At 45.6% G+C, this 26,049-nt stretch overlaps 1 protein-coding gene across 1 annotated transcript; it reads right to left on the reverse strand.

Moving 5' to 3' along the window:
- Positions 1 to 87: 87 nt before the first annotated feature.
- On the reverse strand, positions 88 to 25,532 carry LOC136779987 (transcription factor Sox-11-like). Its single transcript, XM_066737988.1, has 2 exons — positions 24,758 to 25,532; positions 88 to 4,800 (listed from the first exon to the last, which is right to left on the reverse strand). The coding sequence occupies exons 1-2, from the start codon at positions 24,860 to 24,862 to the stop codon at positions 3,652 to 3,654; spliced, it is 1,254 nt and encodes a 417-aa protein (XP_066594085.1). The 5' UTR covers positions 24,863 to 25,532; the 3' UTR covers positions 88 to 3,651.
- Positions 25,533 to 26,049: the final 517 nt, after the last annotated feature.

The following is a 26,049-nucleotide window of genomic DNA, read 5'->3' on the forward strand; positions in this document are numbered from 1 at the left end:
CACCACTCTCATCTCGACATCTCGTGCACCAGAACCGAAGAGGACGAAAAATAAAAGAGGAAGGGAAAAATGCATCAGCAAAAAATATTGATAATAATCATAATATAATCATAATAACAATGTTAATTAGTAACGATAATAATACGAGAAATAAAAAAAAGGAGGTGTCGAATACCTTACGGAGAATAAAAAAAACGCGTGTCTCGTATACAATGTACGCTGGTAATCTGTTTACGTATGCGCGCACCGTGTATGTGTGTGACGGTGAGAGTGAGTCAGTGAGTGTGGTTGTGGTCTTTCTCGCGTGGTATTAGTGATTAAATCGATAAAAAAAGAAACTAGTGAGTAAGTTATGTAGAATAAAATTCAAGAGAACATGAGATCAAAGATTTGATATAATAACACGAACCGGAAGTGGATCTTCCGGATCCAAGGGGGTCCGTGGATCACCGCGATGCGATCCGAGTTAATCAGAATTCTCAAGGACCACTCGTCCATCGGCGAGCTTCTTCTCAAACGGACTCGTAAGTCACATTTTTTTGCGAGTCTTCCCGTCAATGCTCTAACTATATATATATATATATATATAGTACCTAGGAACAAATATCGTTCGATGAACCAACGCGCGTGCGCACGCACGCACACACACGCGCGCAGAGGCATTCACACACGCATGCACACACAGGCAGAAGCATCGATCGATGATCACGCGGGAACGATCGATCCGCGAGCGTTTAATTGCCGAATAATCGATCGTTCATCACGCGCGGAGGTCATCGATAAAATATCGGCCCGATCAATAATATTGATCAATGATCTCTATTGACGGCAATGATCTCGCTAACAACAAGTACCTATAGTATTCCGTGTCCATTCGGCGCTCTTGCTAAATCATGTGTAAACACATGCACGCGCGCAAACACATGTATAATATCTATAAAAGGTTCAATAAGCTGCGAAAAGCACTTTCTCGACAAAAACGTAACTTGAGGCCCCTGAAGAACAATCGGGTACCGAGACGAATAAAGAGAAAAATTGAACAAACAAAAAAGAGAGAGGAAAAAACCGCGAGAGAGCAAACGAGAAAATTCGTCAGCATCGTTCGCCCCCCCCTCCCCCTCCCCCCGTCCTTCCCCTCGCACCGAGGCACACGCGAATTTTCTCGTTTTATTCCTCGACGTCGAGCCAGCTTTCAACGCGCGAATGACTCTAATAATGCTCGCGCTGAAAGGAAAAATCTTGCGACAAAAAAGACATCGATCCGTACGTAGGATCGACGTTCGAAAAATGAAAAAACGATTCCTCCTCTTTTCTTGCTTTTTCCACATTCATGTTCGCAATTCTTCTTACTCCCTATCTCTGTCTTTTTTACACTAGAAGGATTAATATATTACTAAATACATATTCATCTAACGATATACACAACACAAGTAGAGCAGCAGCCAAAGCCCGCCCGAACATTCCGTGTAACTTTTTCTCAAGCGCCGCGAAACGCGAAATGGAGAAGCGATCGCTCCGTGCGACGCTCCTCTCTTTTGTTTCCTACAGGAGCGGGAGGTGAGGGAGGAGGAGAACACTCGAAATGATTAAATTGGGCATCGGCAAAAAGACCGTTACAAAAATTGCGGCTTTTCCGTCGCCACACCCCCCCCCCCCTCCCTCCTTCGATGGAGGGTAGAATTCGTTGAACTTGGATTGGTCCGAAAATTGGATGCTACCCATCCGCGGCAAACCGCATCAATTATGTTCTCCCTTTTATGCAAGTACGAGTTTTCGTCTCTCCGTCGGTCCCCTCCCCCCGCACTACCCCCTCGTCCTCCTCCTTGAGAAATTAAAAAAAAAGAAACGATCATCGGTCCATATCGGACGAGCTTGGCGGCTCCTGATTCTCTTCCTCATTGCCATCTTACAAAAGTCTTAGCCTAATATTCTACAGTACATATACAAAAACATTTATTTATAGTCACATATTAGAGGCGTTTTGCAGCGGGATACCCCGGCTGTACCGTCCGTCTGCGAAACAAGACTCGAGAAAAAAAAAACACATCCGAATATCTAGGCTTGCGATCAGCGCGCTCAATCCGAATCCTAGACGGCTAATTTCTATATTTGTACTATTCGATTTTTTCTATTGTCTGTTTTTACCTAGACAAGCTTGAGCGAACTTTATCCACCGAAATTGCACTGTTTGCTTATTATAGTAAAACGCGACGTGGCTGGGTTAATTCTCGATCCGAGAATATAGAATAAAGGAGTTGAAAAAGTTCAAAGGAGATCCAAGTTAAATTTCAGTGTTAAAGTTCGCGTTGTGAGCAGAAGAATTTGACCATAGACGGTGTCTAGTTTGCTTGCTGGCGGAGAGAATGGGCCTAGAATCAAAGATGGCGGCGGTAAATTGAAAGGTGAAATTGGCAGTAAAGGTATATGGTGTGTCCCAGGTGGCGATCAGCTGACTCTAGGAGGTTGTTCGATGAAAATTGTACGGATGAGAGGCGACCGAATCGTGAAAGGCGGTCAGGACGTTGTAGGAAACAGCTGTGGGCCCCTTGGCGGGGTCCGCTTCCGGTCTCTTGGACAAGGGGCCCCCTCTTTCTCTCTCCCAACAACCCTTGAATGCCTGAGAATTCATCGTCCCTTTAAACTTCTCTCTCTCTCTCTCCCTCTCACCCCCCTTTCTCTCTTTCGAGTGGTAAAAATAATTCGAGGCGCACAACGGATTGTGAATGCCTTGGGAATGGTCCCTCCTGAGTCTTTATGCGCACTCGTTTTCTACTAATGGATGTAGCGGAGATAACTTTGAAAAAGAGAGTGTGCAATATCGAGCTCGACTAGAGAGAGAAATAAGGAGGAGGAGACACGAGCGGAAGTTAAAGGAGAGTTATCAACAATCGTCTCCAAAATGATTCCATGCTTCTCAGTTTTTCTATCGTCGATTCACTTCCACCCAGGCGAATCTAATTCCAACGCTTTCCTACAAAGCTATGCTACATGGGTCCCATCTATCACGCTGTTGCCAAAAACCTGACAAGCATGGAATTTTCAAGACCTGGTCTAAAGAGACAATAAAAAAATGCAGCAGAGTGTCCGTGTGAGAGGGAGAGAGAGAGAGAGAGAGAGAGAGAGAGAGAGATGGAACGCGCAAAAGGAAAAATCGGCGTGTGCGCCGTAAAGACTGCTGCGATATTCCTACTGCAGGCGTACACACCTTGATCGTCCTCTCCTCGATCACAGCGAGGGAGATTTGACACTCGCGGGAAACCTCGAAGAGTCTCGCTTGGGAACCGTTGGAGCTGATTTGACACGATTAATGAGCACACAATGACCGTCCACTCGTGTGACCATTAAAACGCGCATGGGGACGAGGAGGGTACGCGTATTCTTCGATTATGGTAATGGAGGGATGCAGCCATCTTTGTTCATTGGGCCAGAATCGAATGGATCGTTAAAAAAATGCAGCGGTTTAGAAAATTCGGATGTTCGCGGCTGTACGTGGTCGACCGATCCATTGTGCGGGTCTGTAGTCGACGGTGATGTCGGATAGCATAAAATATATATATATATATATATATATATATATATATAATATAGAGGAGAGATCCCTGGAAAAATTGGATCTTTGCGCTTGTACGATGCTGCTGCTGGTCGACTGGCTCAAAAGCTGGGCCACTCGTTGTTAACGGTGATGTCGGACAGCATATCCGTGACGTCCGGCGTGCACGTGAACTCAAAGTGCGAGCCTGAGCTGGAGCTGGCAGTTTCGAAGGAGTCGAGGTCAGTGGCGATGGTCTCCATGTCGAGGTCCAACCGAAAGTCGGACGGTTGGATCTGGAAGAGATCGGTCAGGGATTCCAGATCGGCGAGGCTCGGGTTGTTCGTCGACTCTTCGGCTTTTACGGAATTCTGACTGAGGGGGGAGGAGGTGGTGGTGGTGCCAGCCGTCAGGATGGTCGTGCTTCCGGTCTCCATTGGCTCCTCCTTCACGACGAAGGGCACGTCCAAGGGACTCGATTCGCACGGGAAGCTCCTGGATCCGACCACGGTCAAGGTGTCCGTGGCGAACGGTACGGAGGAGAGGAGCCTGTCGTTCGAGAAACTCGTCTTGTAGTCCAGATCCAAATTGCTCTCCTGCTTGATCTTCGTGATCAAACCGTTACTGGCTAGAGTGGTGGTGTTTGTGGTGGTGGTTGCAACGGAGGCATTTCCGTTTTGGGGACAGGTCTCCAGGAAGTTGTCGTCGTAGAAGCTGGCGGACTCTGGCGAGTCGGGGGTGTCGCAGGATGGACTGCTCGGCACCTTGGCCGTTACTATCGGAGGAGTCGGCGTGTAGTCGAGGGGCCTCTTGTCCAAGGCCAGGCGTACCTTCAACCTTGAGACTGGATTCATGCTGGGCTGTGCCTGCAACCTCTTCACGGGACTCTGCGTGTTATTGTTCGAGTCGTTTCTCGACTTTTGGATGCTGTTGGCACTCCCGTTGTTGCTACTCGTGCTTGCAGAGTTCTTCCTAGGCTTCTTGGCCTCCTTTGTTTTTGGCGAGGGTGCCGGCTTCGTCGTCTTTTTCCTCGGCCTGTATTTGTAATCCGGATACTCCATCATGTGCAATTGTCGGAGTCTCTCGGCCTCCTCGATGAATGGCCTTCTCTCCGCTTCGTCCAAAGTCTTCCACCTTCTACCCAGTCGTTTGCTGATCTCCGCATTATGCATATCCGGCTGTACCTCGCATATCTTTCTGCGCTCGATCTGTGACCATACCATAAATGCGTTCATCGGCCGCTTTATGTGATTCGGATTGTTCTTCTTGGTCTGAAACAAAAAGCAAACATTTTCTCTTTAAAAACAAGAAACATTCGTCTTAAATCGACTATATATAGATATGTATTCCTGACGTTACGCAAATATATACATGAAATCAGAAAAACAAAACTCTTTTTTTCATATCCCCATTTGCGAAACAGCAGACTGTCGCGAAGCATCTCATAGTATATACGGAACGGGAGATCGCTGAAAGTTTCGTAAATTCAAATTGCGCATCGCTCGGATCACGTAGCGCATTAAACTTTCGGAAAGCGTCGTAGAAGCTGCAAATTGCGAGTCTAAGAGTAAATCTGCAAGTTTGTAGGTTCGGAAGCTGGCACGACGCATCGGAGGAGGTGCTTCCGCGCAATTACGTGTAACGCTGAGAAGCTCGTGCATTAGTTAGCGGCCAATCGCTCTTCTTCCGGATATGGATCTCTTCGGATTATTGCCGCTTGTCGAGTAATGCGAAATAGACGTATATATAGATAAAAAGAGAGAGAGAGAGAGAGAGAGAGAAAAAAGGGTCCGCGTCCGCCGTATGGAAATCAAGTCCTGAATAAAGAAACGCTAGCCGCGCGATATAACTTCTGGTAGGAAAGTTTCGATAAAAGTTTGAAGTACGCTCTACTTGCAGTTTTCCCAGTCTATAAGAGTCGTCAAGCTTTTCCATACGTGCTTGACGCGATGGCTGACACGGTGTAAAGTTCTCACGGTTTAACTTTGTTACCTCGACAGAAAACTCGTCTGGCTAGTGCGCCTGCACCCGGTGTAACAATAATCGTAGAATCCTTTCACGAGTGGAAAGGTGTCCGGGGGTCGTCCTCAGGAACAAACGGTTACTTGTCGGAAGAATGAAAAAATGACATCGGTTACAAAATCCTTTTAAGCGGTGTCGTTTACCTCGTTGAGAAAAACCCGGCTCTTTATCTCAATCTTCTCCCCCCCCCCCCCTATCCGCTTATTTTTTCCTCTCCATTCCCTCGCTTAGCTTCCGCGCGCTACCCCTACCACCTCCTCACCCTTCTTCTCTATTAATGTCGGATCTATCGAACCAATCTCTCATTGTTCGCTCCCCCCTCCGACTAATTGCTCGTCCTCTTCTGCTACACGTCCACGCGGACAGCAAATTTTTCCCGGAACGTTCGAAAATGCTCGCTTCCGTCTTCGTCCTTTACAGGCTCGTTTCGCTCGCTCTCGCTTTTCCCGTGGTGGGAGAAAAAGAAACCGTCCGGTTCCCAGAAACCGGGTTGAATAAATTGAACGATGAATAATTAGTTTTCATTATATTTAATGTGTAACTCTTTCAAGCTTTTGCTTGTCCTCCTGTTAGCACGCGGGGTCCCATGTTTACCTCTCCGTTATTTACAGAGCCAACGGCTCGCGGAGAGGGAGGGAGTGGAGGGGCCAGTGGAAGAAGCACGCACAGCGCACAAAGAACGTTTTATATTTGCGGTCCTATTAACATTATCGAACCTGCGTGCATTTTTTCAGGCCGCGCGCACCAGCCACGTGAAAATAATATTTCGATGCTCTCTCCCTCTCTCTCTCTCTCTCTCACTCTTCCGGTGATTCGAGGGGACTTTTAGGGTGCGTGTGACAAACGGTCATTCCTGGCGAAATAAAAAAGAGAAACGGATAATCACTCCTAGAGTCCCCTCGATGTATCTTTATTTACATTTCGTGAAAGGGCCCGAGAGAGTTGTTTTTGGAATTGACACCGGAGCGTCGCTCAAAAGTCTTTCGTTCTTTCCTTTTCAACTCCTAATATATATATAATACACCTACAAGAATATTACAGTGTACAAGAGCTTCCCAATCATCGTGGCAATACGAGTCTCGTCTCTTATTAGCACTTTGGCGTTTTTCTAACGATCCTTTCGCTGTAGAAGTAAAAAGTTTCGTTGGTAAAAATAAGTCAGGGGCAAGACACGTGTCATTAATCCCGGGGAGAAAAAGTACCAAGTCCACACACACACACACACAGTAGCTAGGTTCGGAGAGGTATAGGCAACAGACAACGGCGGCCAGTCAGGCAGGCCACATTATAATGGTGGATCGTGCGAAACGTTCAGGACGATTATCGCGCGTTGGACGTACGTGCCGTTCCACGCGAATCGGTCATTGAAGATTGAACAACTCCGGTGTTTCCAGTACTTTGTACTTTACGCGATAGAACAGCGTTATCCGTGGGAATATCAATGGACTTGGATTAAAAAAGAGTCTGCGAAGCACGATTATTGTACTACGATAAATTAGAGGAAAACAACACGGCGATTATTGGACTCCCGCTATCTTCCTCCGCGGATAACACCGATCGGAGCCTGGCACGAGATTCGCAAAATTCAATTTTCTCCTCTCGCATCCAGCGCAAACCTCACGTTGAACGATAACCGTCCGAGAAACAACCTCCTCCGAACTCTCTTCTTCCATCAAACTCTATATACGACTCTTTTCCAAAAATCCTCGTTCCCCCAAAACAGTCTGCAGCGGATACGACTCGAGAGACTTCTGGAGAATTTCTCCGAGTTTTCCCGCGCAAGGTCGCGTACCTACGTACATACGTGCTGTTTTTAAAAGTCGCGCCATTCAAGACCAGGGTGTTTCCAGAAGGACACCGTGTGCGAGCCTTATAACGTACAGCGCTAAACCATCAGCTTTTCCCATGGAGCGCAACATGACCGGCAAAAGTGTACTTAAGAGAACACACGCGGTGGCAAGGTTGCTAGTAAAAACTCCGAGGAAAAACTCTATACATGTGTATATATATATATATATATAGAGAGAGAGAGAGAGAGAGAAAAGAAAAATGAAGGAAGAAAAGTTCTGGGAAGAATATACCCGCTGGGATGTGAAGTGGAGAAGTGGTAAATGTAACAAGAACGTGATGAAATGTGTGCCAAGGTGAGAGACGCGGAGAGCTAACCCTCCTGGGTTGCAATGGCATCACCTGGCGTTGACCTTCTTCGACTAGGTCGATCTTATCAATCGACTAGAGAAAACACACACACACGCGCGCGCAGGGGGCAAGAACGGGTAGTTCCAGCTTGCTCGCACAGCAGGTGCCATTACGGGCGCGTTCCCGGTATACACCAGTTTGGTCCAATTAAGCTGGCGGTTGATGGAACAACCCGATTAATGCAAAGACTCGATTGGTCGTTGAGATAGTCCAGCACCTAGAAAAATAGCTCGTGGGCCCCGAAATCTTGATGTTGGTTCCTCTTGACCAACAACAACACGAAAGAGAGATTTCGGCAATGGGGATCTTGAGGATAAAGAGGAGAGGGAGGGGGGGGGGGGAGAAGGGTGGAGACTCGAAAACTTTGTCCCATTCCGTGTATCGCGTAGCTATATATACCTATATACATACAACTAGGAGGAGAATGAAGAATTTAGAAGAGCGCGTTTAAGAGGGAATTTGCGTTCTCCGTACGTATAAAGCAGAAGAAGAATCGTTTCTCTTGCGTTGCACGTGGAGGCCTCCGCGCATAATCGAGTATGTGCAGCCGGTAGTTGAACGTGTCGGTGCAGGCAACTGGCGAGTCGACTCGGCAGCATTGTTTGCATCGAGTGAGAGCATCAGCAACGATGCGTGAGCGAGCGATCTATGTACTATATATATTTATATATACATATATGTATATGCAGTGAGGCAAAGCGTCAGCATTGCTTAGCAATTAGGCTGACAACGCTGTATCTTTCAGGAGGATGAGTGTACCAGCGACGTTTTACTCGATCGACAGCAGCAGCAGCCACTTTTCTGCTCGTTCCATCGAACAAAAGTCTCATTGACGATGCGATTGATCGGTCCAAATAGTACCAGCGCCTAATGGCTTCTCGTACTATGTATACACACACACACACACATATATATATAGTCCTTGTTCCGGAGGTATCCTCTGACGCGTAAAGTGTAATCGGATTAACGTACGGCACGTAGGAATGACGCTGGCCCAGCTGGAATCGAACGAACGCGATTGGAGAAATCAAATGCTCTCCGACTGGGCGAGGTCAAAGTTCAGGGCGGCGATCTTTGATCCACAGGGGTCAAGAGAAGAATCGAAATATCGTGATTTACGATTGGTGCCAAGCAGCTGATATTAATGATGCTACCGGATTGCTACGTCGGTTCCCATCAGGGTATGGTGTATATATATATATATACCTTATCCTCTTTACTACCTGCTATCCAAACTCGCTCCTGTGATGTATATACAAGCGTATTCTCCAGCGATTCCCTCTCCGCATTTCAATAACATCCACTTTGGTATAACCCTCGCTAAAATCTAATGGCCGGCTTCCTTCTACCCTGACCAATCCGACCAGCCGTACCCCAAGCGCCATTTAATCTTCGATTCGTCCCGGATCCTGCTCGCTGCCACGGCGCAACTCTTTTCTACATCTTCCCGCAGTTGTCAGTCATTTGCATGAAATTCAACGCTCCTTCGATGCTAAACTTGACGCATCAATATATGGCCACGTGGAGACTGTATAAACTCTGATAATTATTCGCTCGCTCTCGGATTACGCGCACGGGTTTATCACTGCTGCTTTTCCTACAATTTCCTCGTGTAAATAATCATCGGCGGAAGATAATGGGCGTTCTCACGCTCAATTATATTTCCACGAATTCGTGTCCGTGCTTATATGTATTGATATTAATAAGAGTAATTTTTTTCCAAGAGATTCCAGAAATATTGAGCATATAGGTATTATTGCGCGATATGATTTCACCGATGGTGTCGACGGTGGATTTGATTTACGAGTCGCGCAGATCTTTAATCCTTCCGCTTAATGGAGGATTATCCGGTGATCTATCCTATTTCGCGTGTATATGTGTGCGTGTGTTTGCGTCTGCATGCAGGCGTATTATTCAGCATTAGCCTGCAGCTGACGGAAGTGAGAGACTAAGGTCGAACTCGGAGGTAGACTTGCATCTCAACTCGGACCGGTGGCCTTCGTGGACTTGCGTGCTTCGCGTACGTTACAGCTCACCCGCGCTTGTCGCCTCTCTACGTGTGTACGTGCGTGTATGCGTGAAATAACGTACATACAGTGAATTTCAAAAGTACAGTCCACTTTCGATCTCTGGACAAAGTCGCGCCGAGTTACATTTTATGGAAGCGATCCTTCGAGGGATGAGGAGCTCCACTGCAACGTCTACTCACGCTCTTCTTCGGCATTTAAGACGAGTCTTGGGAGTGGAAAAAATCGGCAGAACGCTCGCATTTTTACCTTTGCCTCGAGCTCTACAAGAAAGCGTGTCGCGTGCGAAGTAAATGTGCATACGGTGAATTTTTCTACGTCCTCACAGACATATCAATCTCCGCAAGGTCCCTCGAGCAAATTCCAGCTCGATCGGTTGACCAGCATCCTCTGTCAAGAATCGTATTGGCAAAGAAATCGCCGGAAATGTTCGGATTTTCCAGGGATTTTTACTTTGGCCTCGAGCTGTGCGAAAAAAGCGTGTCGCGTGCGAATTACGAATTTTCTTCTGCATTCTTATATAAGCACAGTCTCGGCAAAATCCCTCGAAGAAATTCCTACTAGAAATTTCTTGACTCGTACTCTTGAATAATATCGATAAAAAGTCGTTGCAAGGGTTAAAAAAAGACTTGGGATTTTTCTACACTTTTGTCTCAAACTGTACGAACTTTGGCAAACGCGTGTCGCGTGCGATGGAACACGCACACGGAAACGCGCTTGTCAGGTTCAGGTGGCGTAAAGCGGAGAGGTCACGCGTGACGTTTGCACGTGAATGATTGACACGGTAAAAGGAGAAAACGAGATGGAGGGTGGGGGGGGGGGGGGGTGGGGAGTATCGCAATCAAATTAAAAAAGATAAGAGATCGCGGCTGGTTTTAATCGAATTAAAGGGGGAACGGTCGTGGGTGGAGGTTCCTCCGAAGAAGAGTCGCACCAGCAACGGAATTTACCCGGTTCCTAAGCGTTCTCCGCAGTGGACGAGGAGACACGGATGTGAATTTTTGTCAGCTGTTGCGCAAAGCGTGAACGGGAGAGAGGTCAAGCGTGACGTTGTAACCCGGTTGAACCGTCCAGGTTGGACCATCGAGTAACCAGGCTGACTCTGGCTGAACGACGCACCAATGAAAGCACGCGTATACCTTTGGGCGACGCGTAAACTTCCGCGTCTTTTTACCGACTCGCGCATAAAGATACGTTCGTTGACATCCCCGGCCTAGTTTCGCCGCGCCATGCAAAATTTATCGCTGCCGGAAATGGTCATTTCATTAATTATGCATCTCGATCGTTCAATCGATCATCGATCGAGTTCCATGAATTAATCCTCCGGTCAGAATTTAGCCTCTTCGGAGCGGTTCCGCTTCTTCGTCGAGCGGCAAAAATTCTTCTTCTTCTTCTTTCGCTGGATTTCCAAGATTCCTTCATCAATATACATATATATATATATATATATATGTTTATATACTAGTTGGTACATTTTTTGTTGGCCCGATTGCTGGCGCCATTGGAGCCGTGGGACTTTTTAGCAAAGCAAATAAAGCGAGGAAACTGGCATCGCGGACACGCACTAGCACAGTGGAAGCTAGGCTCGTGTGTAGTATACGCGGTTGGCATCGGCAATTAGCGAATCGGCCTATCCATTGCGCGTTTGCCCGAGCGAAGAGCCGTGTCGACCGGAGGTTTTTCCTCGATCGTGCTTTGCCGCTCCACTCAAATGAGGAAGCTCTCAAGTCGACCGTGAGCACCAGCTCTCTGATCCATTTGAAACTTTCTCACGTTCGCCGTGCACAAATGACGATTCCGTGTTTCCAACGCTACGCGGCGGACCAGCCAGGAAGCGCTACGACTATTGCTGCTTGCTGCTATATAGTATACATATATATAGCACCAGGCGAGGACATTTCTTTCCGCCAAAAGGACATTATCACTTATTTCTTCGTATTTTAGTCGATCGAACGGAACAACCACGACGCATCCTTTCTCATTATAGAGTATGTAACACGTGTACTTGTATACAGGGTGAATCCGAAGGAATGCGACAATTGTGGTAGTGTGTAACACACATATATAGAGAGTTGAAATGCCTCTGGTATTTTTTGTCATTTTCAACGACAATTTTATTTCTCGGATCTAAATTTATTTTACCGAGAGAGAAATAACAATTAAAACCTGCATAGGCGAGGTATAAAACGTACGTCCAGTCGCGGTGGTGATACCTTTGAAAATTAACCGTGATAAAACGATAAATACACGACACTGTTATATTGATGTTGCGTCCCGAAAAAATTAAAATGGCGAAAAATGCAAGAGGCGTTGTAACTTTCTTCCTACGTATGCGATACATTCCTAGAGTTTGGCGCATTCCTCCCGAGTCACCCTGTATATATATACATGTGTGTGTGTCTATACACGCAGAGACTGGGCTCGAAAGTTGCTGAAAAGCTAGAGCGAGAGGAGGGAGGGGGGGGGGAGGGGTCGCTCGAGTTACGTGTGAAATTTATCGGACCAATTTATAAAATAAACAGCTATAAAATAATGGCTTGATGCAAATGGCCAAGTAGTGGGTGTGTAGGTGTGTGTGCCTGTGTGTTTTACGTAAGTTTTTCGCGTGACTTTCAGCGTCGGACCGGCATAAATCAGTGCTGCCGGCGCGCCACGTACCGCACGCAGATTATTGCTTCCTCGTCCTTGCGTATATAGTCGAATTCGCGCGAATTTCTGGCAACGCGAGAATAACCGACTCGACTCGACTCGACGCGACGCGACGGGACGGGACGGGACGGGACGTTAAAAAATCACGGTGATTTCGCCTCTGGCGCCTGACGAAATTTATAACATCAACGCGAAATTCTCTTTTGGTAAATATGCTGTTTACGACGAAAGGAGAAAAATGTGCGAAAATTGGTCGATGCGCGGAAAGCAAACATTAGCTGGCGATATTCTTGGAATTTCATTAATTACGTGCTGCTTGTCGTATATAGAATTTAATTAATTCCATAAATCTCTGATATCGCTTCGTGCGACTCCGAGTATATAATCGAGTTGCTATTCTCGACGCGTGTGTATTAGTTAGAAATTGTCCGTGATTCGATAAACGGATTTTTGGAAAGCCGATCGATACATTTGGCAGAAATCGCGATCTTCGTCGAGAGGATCCGAAACGGAGATCGAGGTAGTTGCATGCGAATCGATGGCAAATAAGTGGGATTTTCGTTGCGCGAGCCTGAATCATCGATCACTGCAAGGGCCGCGTTGTAAAGTAACTCGTAAACGCTTTTAACGGCTTAGGTAGGCGTATATATATATATATATATATATATATATATATATACCGATCCCCTCGCGTCTCTATACATATACATAGTATTACTATAGAGTATAACGGTAATGTATCGGTGCACTCCCTTTTTGTCTTAGCTCTGCGTAAGAGGTTGATGAAGCCAGAGCTCTCCGAGCCGGATAATAATAATTACGCTAACGGTAAAACGCGATCTCGCTCTGTTCGCGCGCGAAAAATCAGCATTTACGCGATTTGCAGAAATTTGGCTGCGGAGGAGAAGCAAGTTTTGCACGGGAGAAGCATCTTGGAAATTGATTTTGGACGAAAGACGTACGGCGTAGAAAGGATCGAGATCCGCGCTTGACGCGAGGATCAAGAGCAGCACGAGTGTCCCGGTGAATTCGATTAACGGCTGTGCTCTTCGTAACCCACTTACAAGGTCCCTATCTTTTCTCCGGCGTGCATCGACCGATATCTGAAAGTATAATACGCGCAGCTCGATGTTGCCAGTATTAGCATACGCCGCCGTCTAATAAGCAACGCAAATCGCGGCCAGATCAGAATGCGATGCCCTTGCAGAGCCAGCGCATGCATTTCGATAAAATTGCATAATGCACTCGCAGAAAAGAGGTGCATCGCGGGCGCGCGTTAGCCCCACCGGTAAATCTAACGGATATGTGTCCTCCTCTACTTTATTTTCAAATCTACTCAGACTTTCTTCGCTCCTGTGCTTCCTCCTATATCTTGCATCGTAAAAATGGTTTCTTTTGATTCGTCGGTAATATATATATATATATATGTGCAATATAGAAGGCTTGTGATTTAAGGTGACTAACCGGCAACATTTAAAAAGAGGGATTTTCAAGACCAAGGAAATCCCGATGAATCATTTTCCTGTTGGTCATAGTTTATAAGTGTAATTAATGAATTAAATTATTTAACTGGAAGAGTGTCTCGTTGACCCAGATCAAGAAGACGATTCACTGGATCCGAAAGTATATAATTAATAGGATACACATTTAAGTCTCGACTCGCATGTGTTTGATTTTAGCTCCAGAGGGATTTTCAGGATATTACCGGAGGATTTTGCAAAGTGTCGAGAGCAGCATAAGGTACTCGAGGTAATTGGAAGGATTGGCAATTCGGTGGTGCTGGAGGATATGGAAGAGAGAAAAATTTAGTTGCCGATATTTCCGAGGGTCTATCAGGAGGAGAGTTGTGTCGGGTAATGCGATCCAGCCATATGGCCGGCTTGTAGTTTCCTCTTGAAAGCTGGCCCCAGTGGCCCCACCCACTTCATCGGCTCCTTTGAAAATCATCGGCCAAAGGATCCTCGCAACCGTCACGCTCGATTTTCAGGTCGCAGCGATTTTCATGCCTCGCGCAGGTAACGCACCAGGATAATCATTTGCAGACCCTTCTTCTCTTTCTCTTCTGTTTTTTCTCTCATTTCGTTCTTTCTTTCAATCTCCGCACTATCTTGATTTTTTTCTTCTTCTTCTTCCTCTTCTTATATGCTCGCATCCCCCCTCCTCCCATTACCTCGCTTTTCTTATCTCTTCATTTCTTTCAGAAACCACACACATACCCCCCCCCCCTCTCTCTTTGAACCTATTATTCCGCTCGACTTGGCATCCATTCCTTCACCCCCCTCCCCACTCCCTAATCAAAGCGCCAATTAAATCTAGTTTCGACAAGAGTCACGCTGAGGAATTATGAAAGAAAAAAGTTCTTTTTGCTAATTATGCAAAGACACAGATGTGTAGACTTATAATAAGCGCAGGGAGCTTTTTCCGAAGGTTGAACAATAACAAAGATTGACCGCCCATCTTTTATTTAGGCTAGAACGACCGGTTCGCTCGGGTTTTGTTCGCAAAACACGAGTTTCCGCCGGTCGGTAGGACTAAACAAGGGACTCGAATTTCAAGCTCGACTCGGTCCTGATTAGGAAATCCGAAACTATTCTGCTGGATTTGCTACAAGAGCTGTACGTGGAAAAATGTGAATAGGGCTTTTCTGACGGGATTCGTTGCTGCGTGAAACTGTTTCTTCTTAGGAAAATATTATTACTCTCTCTCTCTCTCTCTCTCTCTCTCTCTCTCTCTCTCTCTCTCTATGAGTAATATTATGGTCGGTGACATTGGTCGCGGGATATATTACAGAAAGGACATCGGAAGTTGAGCGCAGCAGCAGCAAAGTCAAGTATAGAGTTTTTATTATTATTCACGAGAGTCTCACGTGCGGCCAGAGGCGATGCATAATTTCGTGGCGTGCTACAAAGTGGTCGGCTGCCGTTTTCTGCCCGATAGCTGCCGCTCGTGTGGATATTTCTGCCAGCGCGTGTTGCGCTCGCCGTACACGTGTGTATGCGCATACATGTGCAGCAACAGCTTTCTCAATGCAGCTGGCCTTGGTCCCCACCCCTTTTGCCACCCAGAACCCTCCCGCCGCTCTGCCTGAACTCTCCTGAACCTCTTTTTTCCTTTCCTATATATCCCCAGTATCGCATCCAGCGACCTTCGCCGTCCCTACACAACCATCCAGCCATTTTCCAACTCCCCGTACGTTCTAATGGAACGCCCATCAGGGCTAATAAGGACCCAATTCTCTCTTTTCAACAATTTTTCCAAATTTTATTCTATTCGTCATTCAACTCCGCAGAGTCTGACACTCTCGATATTATAAATTTAGATAAATATATATATATATATATATAGAATAGAGGAAGGCTTATTAGCGTCGAGATCCTTGTGATATTTGCCGAAAGATTTTTATGGAGAGGTGAAACCGTATTTGCTAGATCCTTGATTTTTCTGCGGATGATTCGATACGAGATCGCGCAGTCACGGAGATCGTGGGAAAGACGATGGAGCGCGCTCGCGAGAGCGCTCCCGCCTCTCCTCGCTGAATCATATCTCAAGCAACTACCAGCGCACTGCAGCACTAGTTTCTTTTACGCTTCTTGTGGCTTGGCCTCTCCCGCTGATTAACTTCCTCGCCGAAGACGCAAAGAAAATTAATCGCTCGACTCTCATCTCTCTACCACCACGAACGATCCTCGCTCTCGGACCGTTTCATTCGCCTAGCTCTTCTTTTACTTTTATCTCTCCTTGCTCTAACCTACCACACCATCCAATATCTTCATTTATTATTATTAAATCAAACCGATTCCACGAATCTATCCTCCTCTCTCTCTCTCTCTCTCTCTCTCTCCTAGTTCCCTCCAACTATACATTGATTTATTTCCCTTATTTCTTATATACCTCCGTGCGAATTTATTATTTATTCGAAGCTAGTCATCGATGAGAGAGTATACATATATATACTCTCTCGCGCCTAGAATTATTTTCATGCAGATGGAACAGAAATCCGGGAGAGTTTATTGCTTTTCCTCGAAAGCGAGGACGCTCGATCGTTCCGTAAGCTGCTGCAGGAGTGGCTTCGTGTCGCGATAATCATAACGAGGAGTCAGCTCGTTAGCTCGGCTCCCGCTTTGCTCGCTGTGTGGCAAAACGTGCACCTGAAATCTAGGTAAGAGAGAGCATTTGCGACCTTTCGCAAATAACTTCTGTCTGCTCTCGAGAGAGCCTCCGATATTTTTTCTCCATCGTCAACCGTGCGAATTTTCCATCTCACGCTTCTTCCTCGCATATATATATATATATACACCTATAATCGGCGCGATTGCAAAAAATAACGAGTCTCGGAGAAAATGTATAGTCTCCTTCGGTATGGAATTAATACAGAGTTCTGTGTTACCGGCCGAAGAAGGACGAACGGCGTCACGAGGTGCATGTATATATACAGTATTTGGAAAATGGCAGGATTTGCCAGAGAGAGAGAGGAATAAACACACTGGAAACTGAAAAGAGAGAGAAAAGTGCAGCATCGAGGTGTATCGGCGATCGAGACCGAGAAAGCGTTAGATTTACGTGGGCGGTTTCGATTCGATGCAAAACAGTCTAGATAGGCTTAGCTACTCTAGGAAAACTTATGGTTCGCGGTGCGCCAGTAAATACTACGCATCGAGTCAGCCGTTTCTCAGCCCGTCAACGCGTGTTCCGTTGTGTCAAACGTTCCACCTGAGAAAGAAACCAAACCAGTTGGCGTGCAATTTAAATCTCCCTTTTTTCCTCCAACTTTGGCCACTATAAAAGTATTTCTTGGAAATTAATCTGGTCGAATCTACGTAACACAGTCGGATGTGGGTGTGTGCGCGCGACAGACAGTTTTATTCACGCTTCTAATTCGTATACGTGCGTCCACAGGACTGTCCGAGTTTCACCGATTGATAAATCCCGCCGCACTGTTAGTCACGGATATGCCGCAGCGATGAATAAATAATTGTAGCATATAATAACTATATATATATATATATATATATATATATATGTAATAGAGACTGAAAATAATCGCGATTCTACATCGCGAAGCAGTCGCCGGAGGAAAGTTTTACTTTTTGTTTTTACGCTCGCACAATTTGTACATCGAGCTCTCGATCACCACCACCGCCGCACCACTATATCCCCTTTAATTTATTATAATCGATTCGCCGCGCACAGCGAATTAGTTCATCAATTTATTTATCTTGTATCCATTAGCTACCTATATAACACCGTGGAGGTATGTATGCGTAAAAGTGTACATCGGATCTTTCAATTACAAAATGAACAATGAACGGCATGAATGATTAATCACGCGAGGGAAAAACTTTCTTACGACTGGTCTGTGTGAAAAAGCAGAGGAGAGAGAGAGAGAGAGAGAAAAAAAAGAAAATTAATATCGCGAGAGTGGGACTGAATAAAATATTTCAAGGAGGGAAGATAATGTTGAAGTTCGCAGGAGACAAGAGTACGAGGGTGAAAAATTAATTAATTATGCAGGAGAATGAACGCAATAATGAAGCGAGAGAAGGGGGGAGGGGGAATAAAGGAAGAACGAGATAGATAAGAGTAATCACGCGGGAAGGGGGGGGGAGCTGTAGTTGAAGAGGAGGGGGGGGGGGAGGGGGAGGTTGGACAATATTACGTTAGGCGAGGAAGCTGAGCGAGGAACTGGGGCACGGATTCAGGCGGTCAGCTGGTAGCACCACCACCGGTGCATCCTGACCGACTGAGCGATAACTCTGGATGTGGGCCATCAGCTGTGCGCACCAAGAGTCGCCGAAAAAATTCACCGTCCGTCGCGATATCGAGCTCGCTACACAAGATTACCGTGGCGACACGTTCGACCAGAGAATACAACGAGAGAAAATAATATGCAGAGGTTCGCGGAAGGATGCGGCAGAGAAAATTCGAGTGGGAGAAGAGCGAAGTGAAAAGACGTTTTTTGCAGAGCGGACGACAAAGGCGGGAGAGAGAATCGGTGTTTTGCGGAGCGATAAGGGTAAAGAGGTGGTGGTGTGGTGGAGGAGGATTCGCTGGTTACAAATGGTTTCCTCATTGTTGGCCGAAGGATCGAGCTTAGAAATGATCGGGGAGCAAGACAAATGGGCTTGAAAATGTTCGCTTTACGCTTGCACCGAACCAGCCATTAACTTATCCGGCTTGAAGGCTAGCAATTAGCTAGCTGTGACGGATAAATCATAATGCGCCAGCCGTCGAAAGAGCAAATCGTGCAGGGAGCATCTCGGCCACGGGGAATAATTGTTCTTTTTCAATTTTTCTCCCTTTTTCTTTGCTTTGATTCGTTGCCAAGCGGATATTCAACCCTGAGATTCTCCTTTCTCCCCGTTTTCATCCATCCGCTGTATTCCTGCACGCTGCATGTGTGTGTGTGTGTGTGCTATATGTCGTGTACAGTCGATTAGATGCTTCTGCGCACCACAGAAACGTTCGACGCTCGTTTGATTTATTCCCCGTTGTTAAATTTTCAGCGCCGGACTCATCGCTCTTCGCCGCCAATCCCCAAACAAAGAAAATTGGAATTTCTAAAGCATCTCCGCGGCCAGTCGTCTCTTTTGCTTTTTAACGAACTCTCTTATCAATTACCGGGCAAACTTGCATACATGCCTCTTTGCCTATCTGCAAGTTAGATGAACCAAAACAAAGAGGTGGCAGAGGCTCTTCGAGAGAAAGAAAGAATAATACCTACATACACACGCACATTTACACTCTCTAAAAATTATTGTTATTTTCTTCTCCATGTCTTTATTTTTCGACAGAAGCTTTATCGATTATGAGCGGAAACTCTGGATCGTTTCTCGTTTGTTATCTGCTGTACACCGAGTGGAGGATATAGTAGTGTGTGTGTGTGTGTGTGTGGAACGCGAGAGAAGAGTTCTCTCGAGGCCATAGGAACAAGAATGAATCAGAATTGGCAAGCCATCCTTCGAACAATAGCCTTGAACGACATATAAGTGAAGAGGCCAGCGCGAAACAAAGCGGTCGATTAATTAAATCGCGCAAAAGTTCCTGGTTCAAACTTGGAAATAGCGGCTCATCGAGGTTTCCATTCTTATCGTACTTGAACGCTTTAGTTAGTCCAACAACGCGTACCCGTCTCGCGCTTCATTATCGCTGCGTTAATGGAGAGTCTGGCATTGAATCTGACCATTTTCATACAAGTACGCGAGAGCTCCCTTTTTAAACTCGAAATACCTTCCTTGCGCGAATCAAATAGAGAGTAAAAAACTGTACTTTTAATTTCAACTCTTTTTTCTTAGAAAAATCCCCATTACAGTGGTAGAATTTAAAAAAACTAATCTATATTTTTTATTACGTGAATCAAAACGATCTGATTATTTTTCTATAAAACTATAAAAAATTGTTCAGTTTTGAGAGATCTCTGGAAAATATTGTTCCATTTGATCCAGAGTCGAATAAATACAGTACGTATTTTAATCGACAGGTGCATCTGGTCATTGATTCGTTGTACTCGTTTCTACACATTTTTTCAAAGGGATTTTAGAAAAGTGCTGTACTTTGCAACTGGTAAATGATAGAGAGTATATATAGCGAGTGTAAAGAAGAAAAGGGATGATTGGCCCGACGATTGCAAAAGGAGGATAGACATCTCCAAGGTTGGTGCTTTGTATACCTATATATATATATATACACACACATAGACTAGAAGCTAGTTTACAACGGGATTACAAAAGTGACAGTGAAATGGCGAGACGAGCGAACCGGCCAGTTTCACTCGTTGAAAGCGATGCACGCTCGCATAACGCGAATTATGAGTTACCTCTTGTGTTTTAATTATTACGATAAGCTAAATATTACACACACGTTTCACTCCGACCAAATTATTAGCCTACGCTTCTGAATCCACATGAATAATTAAGCCGAACCACTGATTTACATTATTAATCAGCGACGCAAATTTACATTACGGATCGTGTAGATCGATATCGTTGATTGGCGCCGTTATTAATTGATTTCTGATCTCGTGGACAATAAATAATTGCGCTTAAACACATATATATATAGTATATCTCTCGTGTTTCGCGATAATATAGAGACTACTAATGTGCACATACGGGGTATAGAATATTTAGCGTATAATTATTTAGCGCTGTTGTTCTCGTTGGCCACGAGTCGCGTTAATTCTATTGCTATTATTCTTAGTCAGCACAATTGCTAATCTTATTTATTATTATTGATTTGTATTTGTGTTCATAAAGAGCGGGAGAGATAAGGAGTGCACGGACGGAGAGAATTATATATCGATCACAAAATGTTTTTCTTGGCAAGGTCGGTGCACTCGGTGTCACGTGCGATACGGCAATGTCATAAAGATTAGATTTCCGGATAAAGAAGCTTTCTCCGCAATGATAACGCGCCTCTGTGATAATAATAAGCGCCGACTCTGAAAGTTCAAGCATAAATTTCCTCGACGATTCTACACAACTTCCATAATTCTCCATCTCGCACACGCACACGTATATATAGAACTTGGGGAATTATTAATAACAAGAACTCTCGTCAGCAAATTTTAAGTGGATAAAAAAAACGATTAAGAGAGACTGTTGGAACGTTTGGGCAGTCATCTCTATCGGTGCATTTTGAAACATTCCTTAAAACGTGCAACTCTACGTCATTGGAGATAAGTTAGCCGGGACAAAAATCTCTCTATTCGAGAATGAGCGAAATCGGAAGCCTCTGATAAAATCGTTTGCGTTCGTGTACGTGTCTTCTCTTCTTTTCTGTTTTTAATTCTCATAAAGTGGGAGTGAGAGAGAGAGAGAGAGAGGGGGAGACTAGAGCGATAAAGCGCTATCGGTCACCAATTGAGCGTATCGTTGTGCCCGAGATGAAGAGACGCCTCGTTCCAATTTCTGCGAAAGCTGTCAGCGAAAATTCGAGGCAGAATCATTGGCAATGAGAGTGGCAGCCGCGCGTTTTCTGCGATTTTCAAGCCCAAAGATACATGTATACGTGCGTGGAAGGAAAAATTCTAATCGAGGAGAGATTGAAAATCCGAGTATGGTTTGGAATTGTATGGAAATCGGAGAAGCGATCGTGACTGAGAAATCGTATCTATTTAATGAATTCGTTGGCACGTGGAATAAACGAATTAATTAGATTTATTGAATTCCATCGTTGAACGACTATTCTTCGTGTATAATTTATTATGGGGAGGAGTTTGTTCGTGTGTGTGGGTGTGTTACAAAGAGAGGGAAGAGCGTTTTCTTTTCGAGGTTAGAGAGTGATTGGATCGGGACTGCCGTTGCTGCTGCCGGTGTTGTTCGAAACGTGCGAGCAAGCACGGTCGAAAGGTTGCAACACGTGGAAAAGTACTCGTAATTGGCGGAGCGCTATATTCTATAGATACCTATATATATATATATATACACACTCCCCCGTGTGGAACGGCCTCTCCTGCCGTTACAATAATCCTCAATTAACGCTCCGCTAGCCAATTTATTCATAAACAACAGTATTTTCCCTTGCCAGTTTTTACCACGCGGCAAACTTTCCTCGATATTTTCCAACAGTTCTCTCTCTCTCTCTCTCTCTCTCTCTCTCTCTCTCTCTCTCTCTCTCTCTCTCTCTCGTCTATTAGAGATGCTGCACGCGGGCAAGGCTACAGGTAATCGAGGTAATTTCATGGGATTCTACCTATATATAGAGGAGAGTTGTTCGAGAGAGGGAGAGAGCAGTCAAAGGGAAGTTCAGGGGGCGACCGCCAATTTGCCCAGCGAGATTAAGCCCGCGAGAAAAAGAAATTGGAATCGAGACGAAAATTACGGTTCCCGTGTTCTCCTCCTCCTCCTCCTCCTCCTCCTCCTCCTCCTCGTTCTCCCTAATCACGGATACTTTGTACGCAATTCCAAGCTTTTACGTTCTTTCACCTTCCACCGGATATCGCTCAGTGGTCCCTATCGATTTTCTAGAATTAAACCGAAAATAACGAGAAAAATTCTCTCGTAGTGTTTCTTTATTTTTAACTGTGTATAGAGAAATCAGTATTTATCTATCTGTGTGTGCGTGTGTCTATAATGCACTGCACTTTAAGGTTTGAGAGATTTGTCAATATGGGGAAAAAGGCAGGAGGGTAGGAGAGAAAAATGACGAGGCAAGATGGGTAGCTGCTGGTCGAATGACGATTAAGGATAACGGAAACCAGCCGACTACCTGGGTTTCCTCTTTGGTAATAAGTCTGGAACGTTCCCGTGTCACTTGAGATCAATTAGCAAAATCAGCCTGTCAAGACGCGCTCGACGATAAGTCGTGAAACGTGTAAAAAAAAAAGCTTGACTTTTCCAACAGCCAAAAGTGATCCTGACCCAAAAGTCTCCTCGCTTATAATTACCATATACGAATCTATTAAAACGAATAACAGCAAAGTTTTTTTTACCCATCTTCTCTCCAAGAAAACTAGTATAAGAAGGAGAGACCTGGCCCCGGAGCCAGTATTATATTTCGTTGGCCAGGTGATCGGTATAGTATTTCTCTCTCTCTCTCTCTCTCTCTCTCTCTTTTAATTTAATTCTTTTTATCGAAGCCGATTGGAACGATAAAGATCCGGGACGAGAGAGAAGACGAAGAGAAATTCATAGCGAAACGTAGATCCGACGATCGGCCCTGTGCAGGAGACCGTTTCCCCGGAGCGATAAAAAATACATGACCCACGGGACTCTACCTGGGACCCGGGGAACGGAGGCGAGCTCTAGAATTAAAGGTAGAACCATTAAAATCCAAAGGGATAATTGGCCCGACCAATGGCGCTGCTGCTTGCTCCTGCTGCAACTTACCGAGAAAAATGTCGGTGCGGGAAAGAAATTCTCTGCCTCCGCAATAATTACAGAGGACTCGTATACTATCGCGGGGAAACGCCGCGTCGATATTTAGAAATGCGAATTCTACCTCGACGTAGACTATTTTCGATCCTCGCGCTGCAATAGGTCAGCGCGAGATCGAACATCGCCGGCTGCTCCGCGCGCGAGCCTCGCACCGGTGAGCAAAAACACACATACACACGTAGCACGGTGATGCACAGCACTATACCGAACATTTGAGTATCCGAACAAATACACGAATCCCTGGACGTTCAGCGAAATTATTATAGCATCATGAAAATAGACGAGAATACAGAGCGAGTGTTTATTTGGATTTGGAAAAACCAAGTGTTTACCTAGTACACGCGTCATGCATCCTCTATAAAGATGAATAGTAAACACGTGACTGCCTCCGAATGCATTCAACAACAAGCCCTGTTTATTTAAAGCGTATCGCGCTTAGAAAAAATAAGTTTGGTTGACATGTTGGAAATATCGACGGATGCGACACATCGAGTCTCTCTCTCTCTCTCTCTTGTGTAAAAAACGAAAAATGGTACAGGGACAGTACGCCGAGTGTCAAGTGTAAACGACGACGTCTTCCGCGAACACTGCGTAGAAAAACACGAGAAATTTCTCTTTCGCCAAAAGATAATTTTCATTATGTCGAGTATTCGCGTTTTTAGCCCAGCTGCATGGCGACGCCTCTCGTTCTTACCGAGTGGTAGCTAAGCGAGAAGGGATTAAAAATGACAAGTTTGGATGAAAAGAAAATTCCTCCGAATTTGGTTAAGAAAAAAACTTGTGTTCCAGGAGATAATTGACAGAACGTTGAGAAATTGGATCTGGCTGTGTTTGGAGGGTCGGGAGGAGGGGAAAAAACAAAATACACTGGCACATTTCTCGGGAATAAATAGCAAACAGACCGTGCTTTCAGAGCTGCGGGAAAAGACTCGGTTGACTGGCAATCGCAATCGAATTTCTACGGAGCTCGTCTGAATAATCTTTTCTTCCTCTCTCTGCCTCTCTCTCTCTCTCTCTTTACTTCTTTCTTGGCAGAAGCGATTTGCCGCAATTCCGCGAACGATAACCGACCAAGCACAAAAAGTAGCGTCCTCGGCTACGAGAGGAGACCGTAACCGAGCTGGAATAATACCTCTTGCTTTGTTTATAACCGCGAGACGAGTTTATAAAAGTATGCGTAAACTGTTTCGTCACTTAGCGATACTAAAAAAAACACTTTTCTATATACTTTTCTCCCGCATTTTCCCATCAGAATCAATATAGCCCCTGTCCTAAGAGGTACGCGGAAAAAAAGCCCTTTAACAATCAACACGTTTTAATTATTCATGTTTATATCGACCGAGGCATTTTTCGTTCTCGCAAGCTTGGTAACGCGATGCCATCTGATATATGTTTCACGGGGGGATTATCATCGCAAAGAGTTTTTAAACGGTGAAAGTAAAAGCGTTCGCGTTTACCTGTGTTGCATCGGAATACGGAGTGGCTGAATTTTTATCCACGAGTAACGATCCAAACATTGGGATCCCCGAGCTGGACGGGCTGTCCTGCTGCTGTGGCACCATTTTCGGGCCGGTATTACAACTTTGTGTCACTTCACTTTTCAAGATATCGCAGAGAGCTTTAAGCACCACACTATCGAGAAATCGTACGCCCGCGCCTAGTGTTTCTTCGGTTCAAGCGAGAAGTTCAAGTTCGAAAAATCGTTCGATCTTTAATTTTCGCAATTGGCGACAAATAAAGAATCGTCTCGGCAAAGTCAATTTTCTTCTCGATCCTCGATCAGAGAGTGATCAATTTTTATCCCTCCGAGCTGACAAAATCACCTCGAAAGATCCCTGGCAAGACTCATAGGATCGGCAAAAACTGCAGGATCCTCGGCAGAGAGCACCGGGGATTTTAACGAACTTCGCCAATTCTGACTTCCGGTGAACTTGAAGGGTCCCGGACGGTCGAGCACTGCTCACAACTGTTGCAACTCTTTTCTCCTCTCTCTCTCTCTCTCTCTCTCTATCTTTCTTCCTTGAAAAGAAAAAGAAGAAGAGGAAGAAGAAGAAGATGGTAGTAGAATCCTCGCTGATTGACGCGACTCGACGATTGGCGAAAATCCGAAAAAGTTAATTGGAATTTAGTAAGGGTGATATATTCCTGAGGTTAAACTGCGCCCGCGAATTAGGATTTTCTCACAGTCGCTCGCTGATCACGAGGTGACATTATTGCCGGAGAGTGAAAACTACGGATGAAACTCGCTCAACGAGCGCTCATGTGCTACTGACTCGTGCGCCGCGAGCCCTGCTAACTCTATACTACGCTCAGCTGTAGCGTATCCCCACTCCGGCGTTCCAACAACACGAGCGCAGCAACACTGCCAGCTCTCCGACCAATCGCCATTCGCCGTTTCCTCTCTTCCTCTTACTCGCCCGAGCATCACTTCCTCTCTTTTCTGTACTGTAATACGGCGAACACGGCTTTTCCCTCCCCCTCCCCCTCCTCCGCCACCTCCTCCTCCTTCTTTACCTCGTCTCGCGCGCACCCCTAACCAACCCTCTTTCTTACTCCTCTCTCTCTCTCTCTCTCTCTCTCTCTCTCTCTCTCTCTCTCTCCCGTTCCGTTCCCGTTTCCAACCCGCACCCTCCTTCCCCCAACCGTACAATGCTCGAGCGCTACACTAATAGAGAGTAGCTAGAGAGAAGAGAACGAGAAGCAAACACGAGCTCTGCACGTGTGCGAGCCGACTCCGCCGTCATGTGCA

The sequence above is a fragment of the Prorops nasuta genome, unplaced genomic scaffold (genome assembly GCF_024137725.1).
Source record: "Prorops nasuta isolate Cenicafe-Biocafe unplaced genomic scaffold, Cenicafe_Pnas_1.2 PNAS00018, whole genome shotgun sequence".
NCBI classification, from domain to species: domain Eukaryota; kingdom Metazoa; phylum Arthropoda; class Insecta; order Hymenoptera; family Bethylidae; genus Prorops; species Prorops nasuta.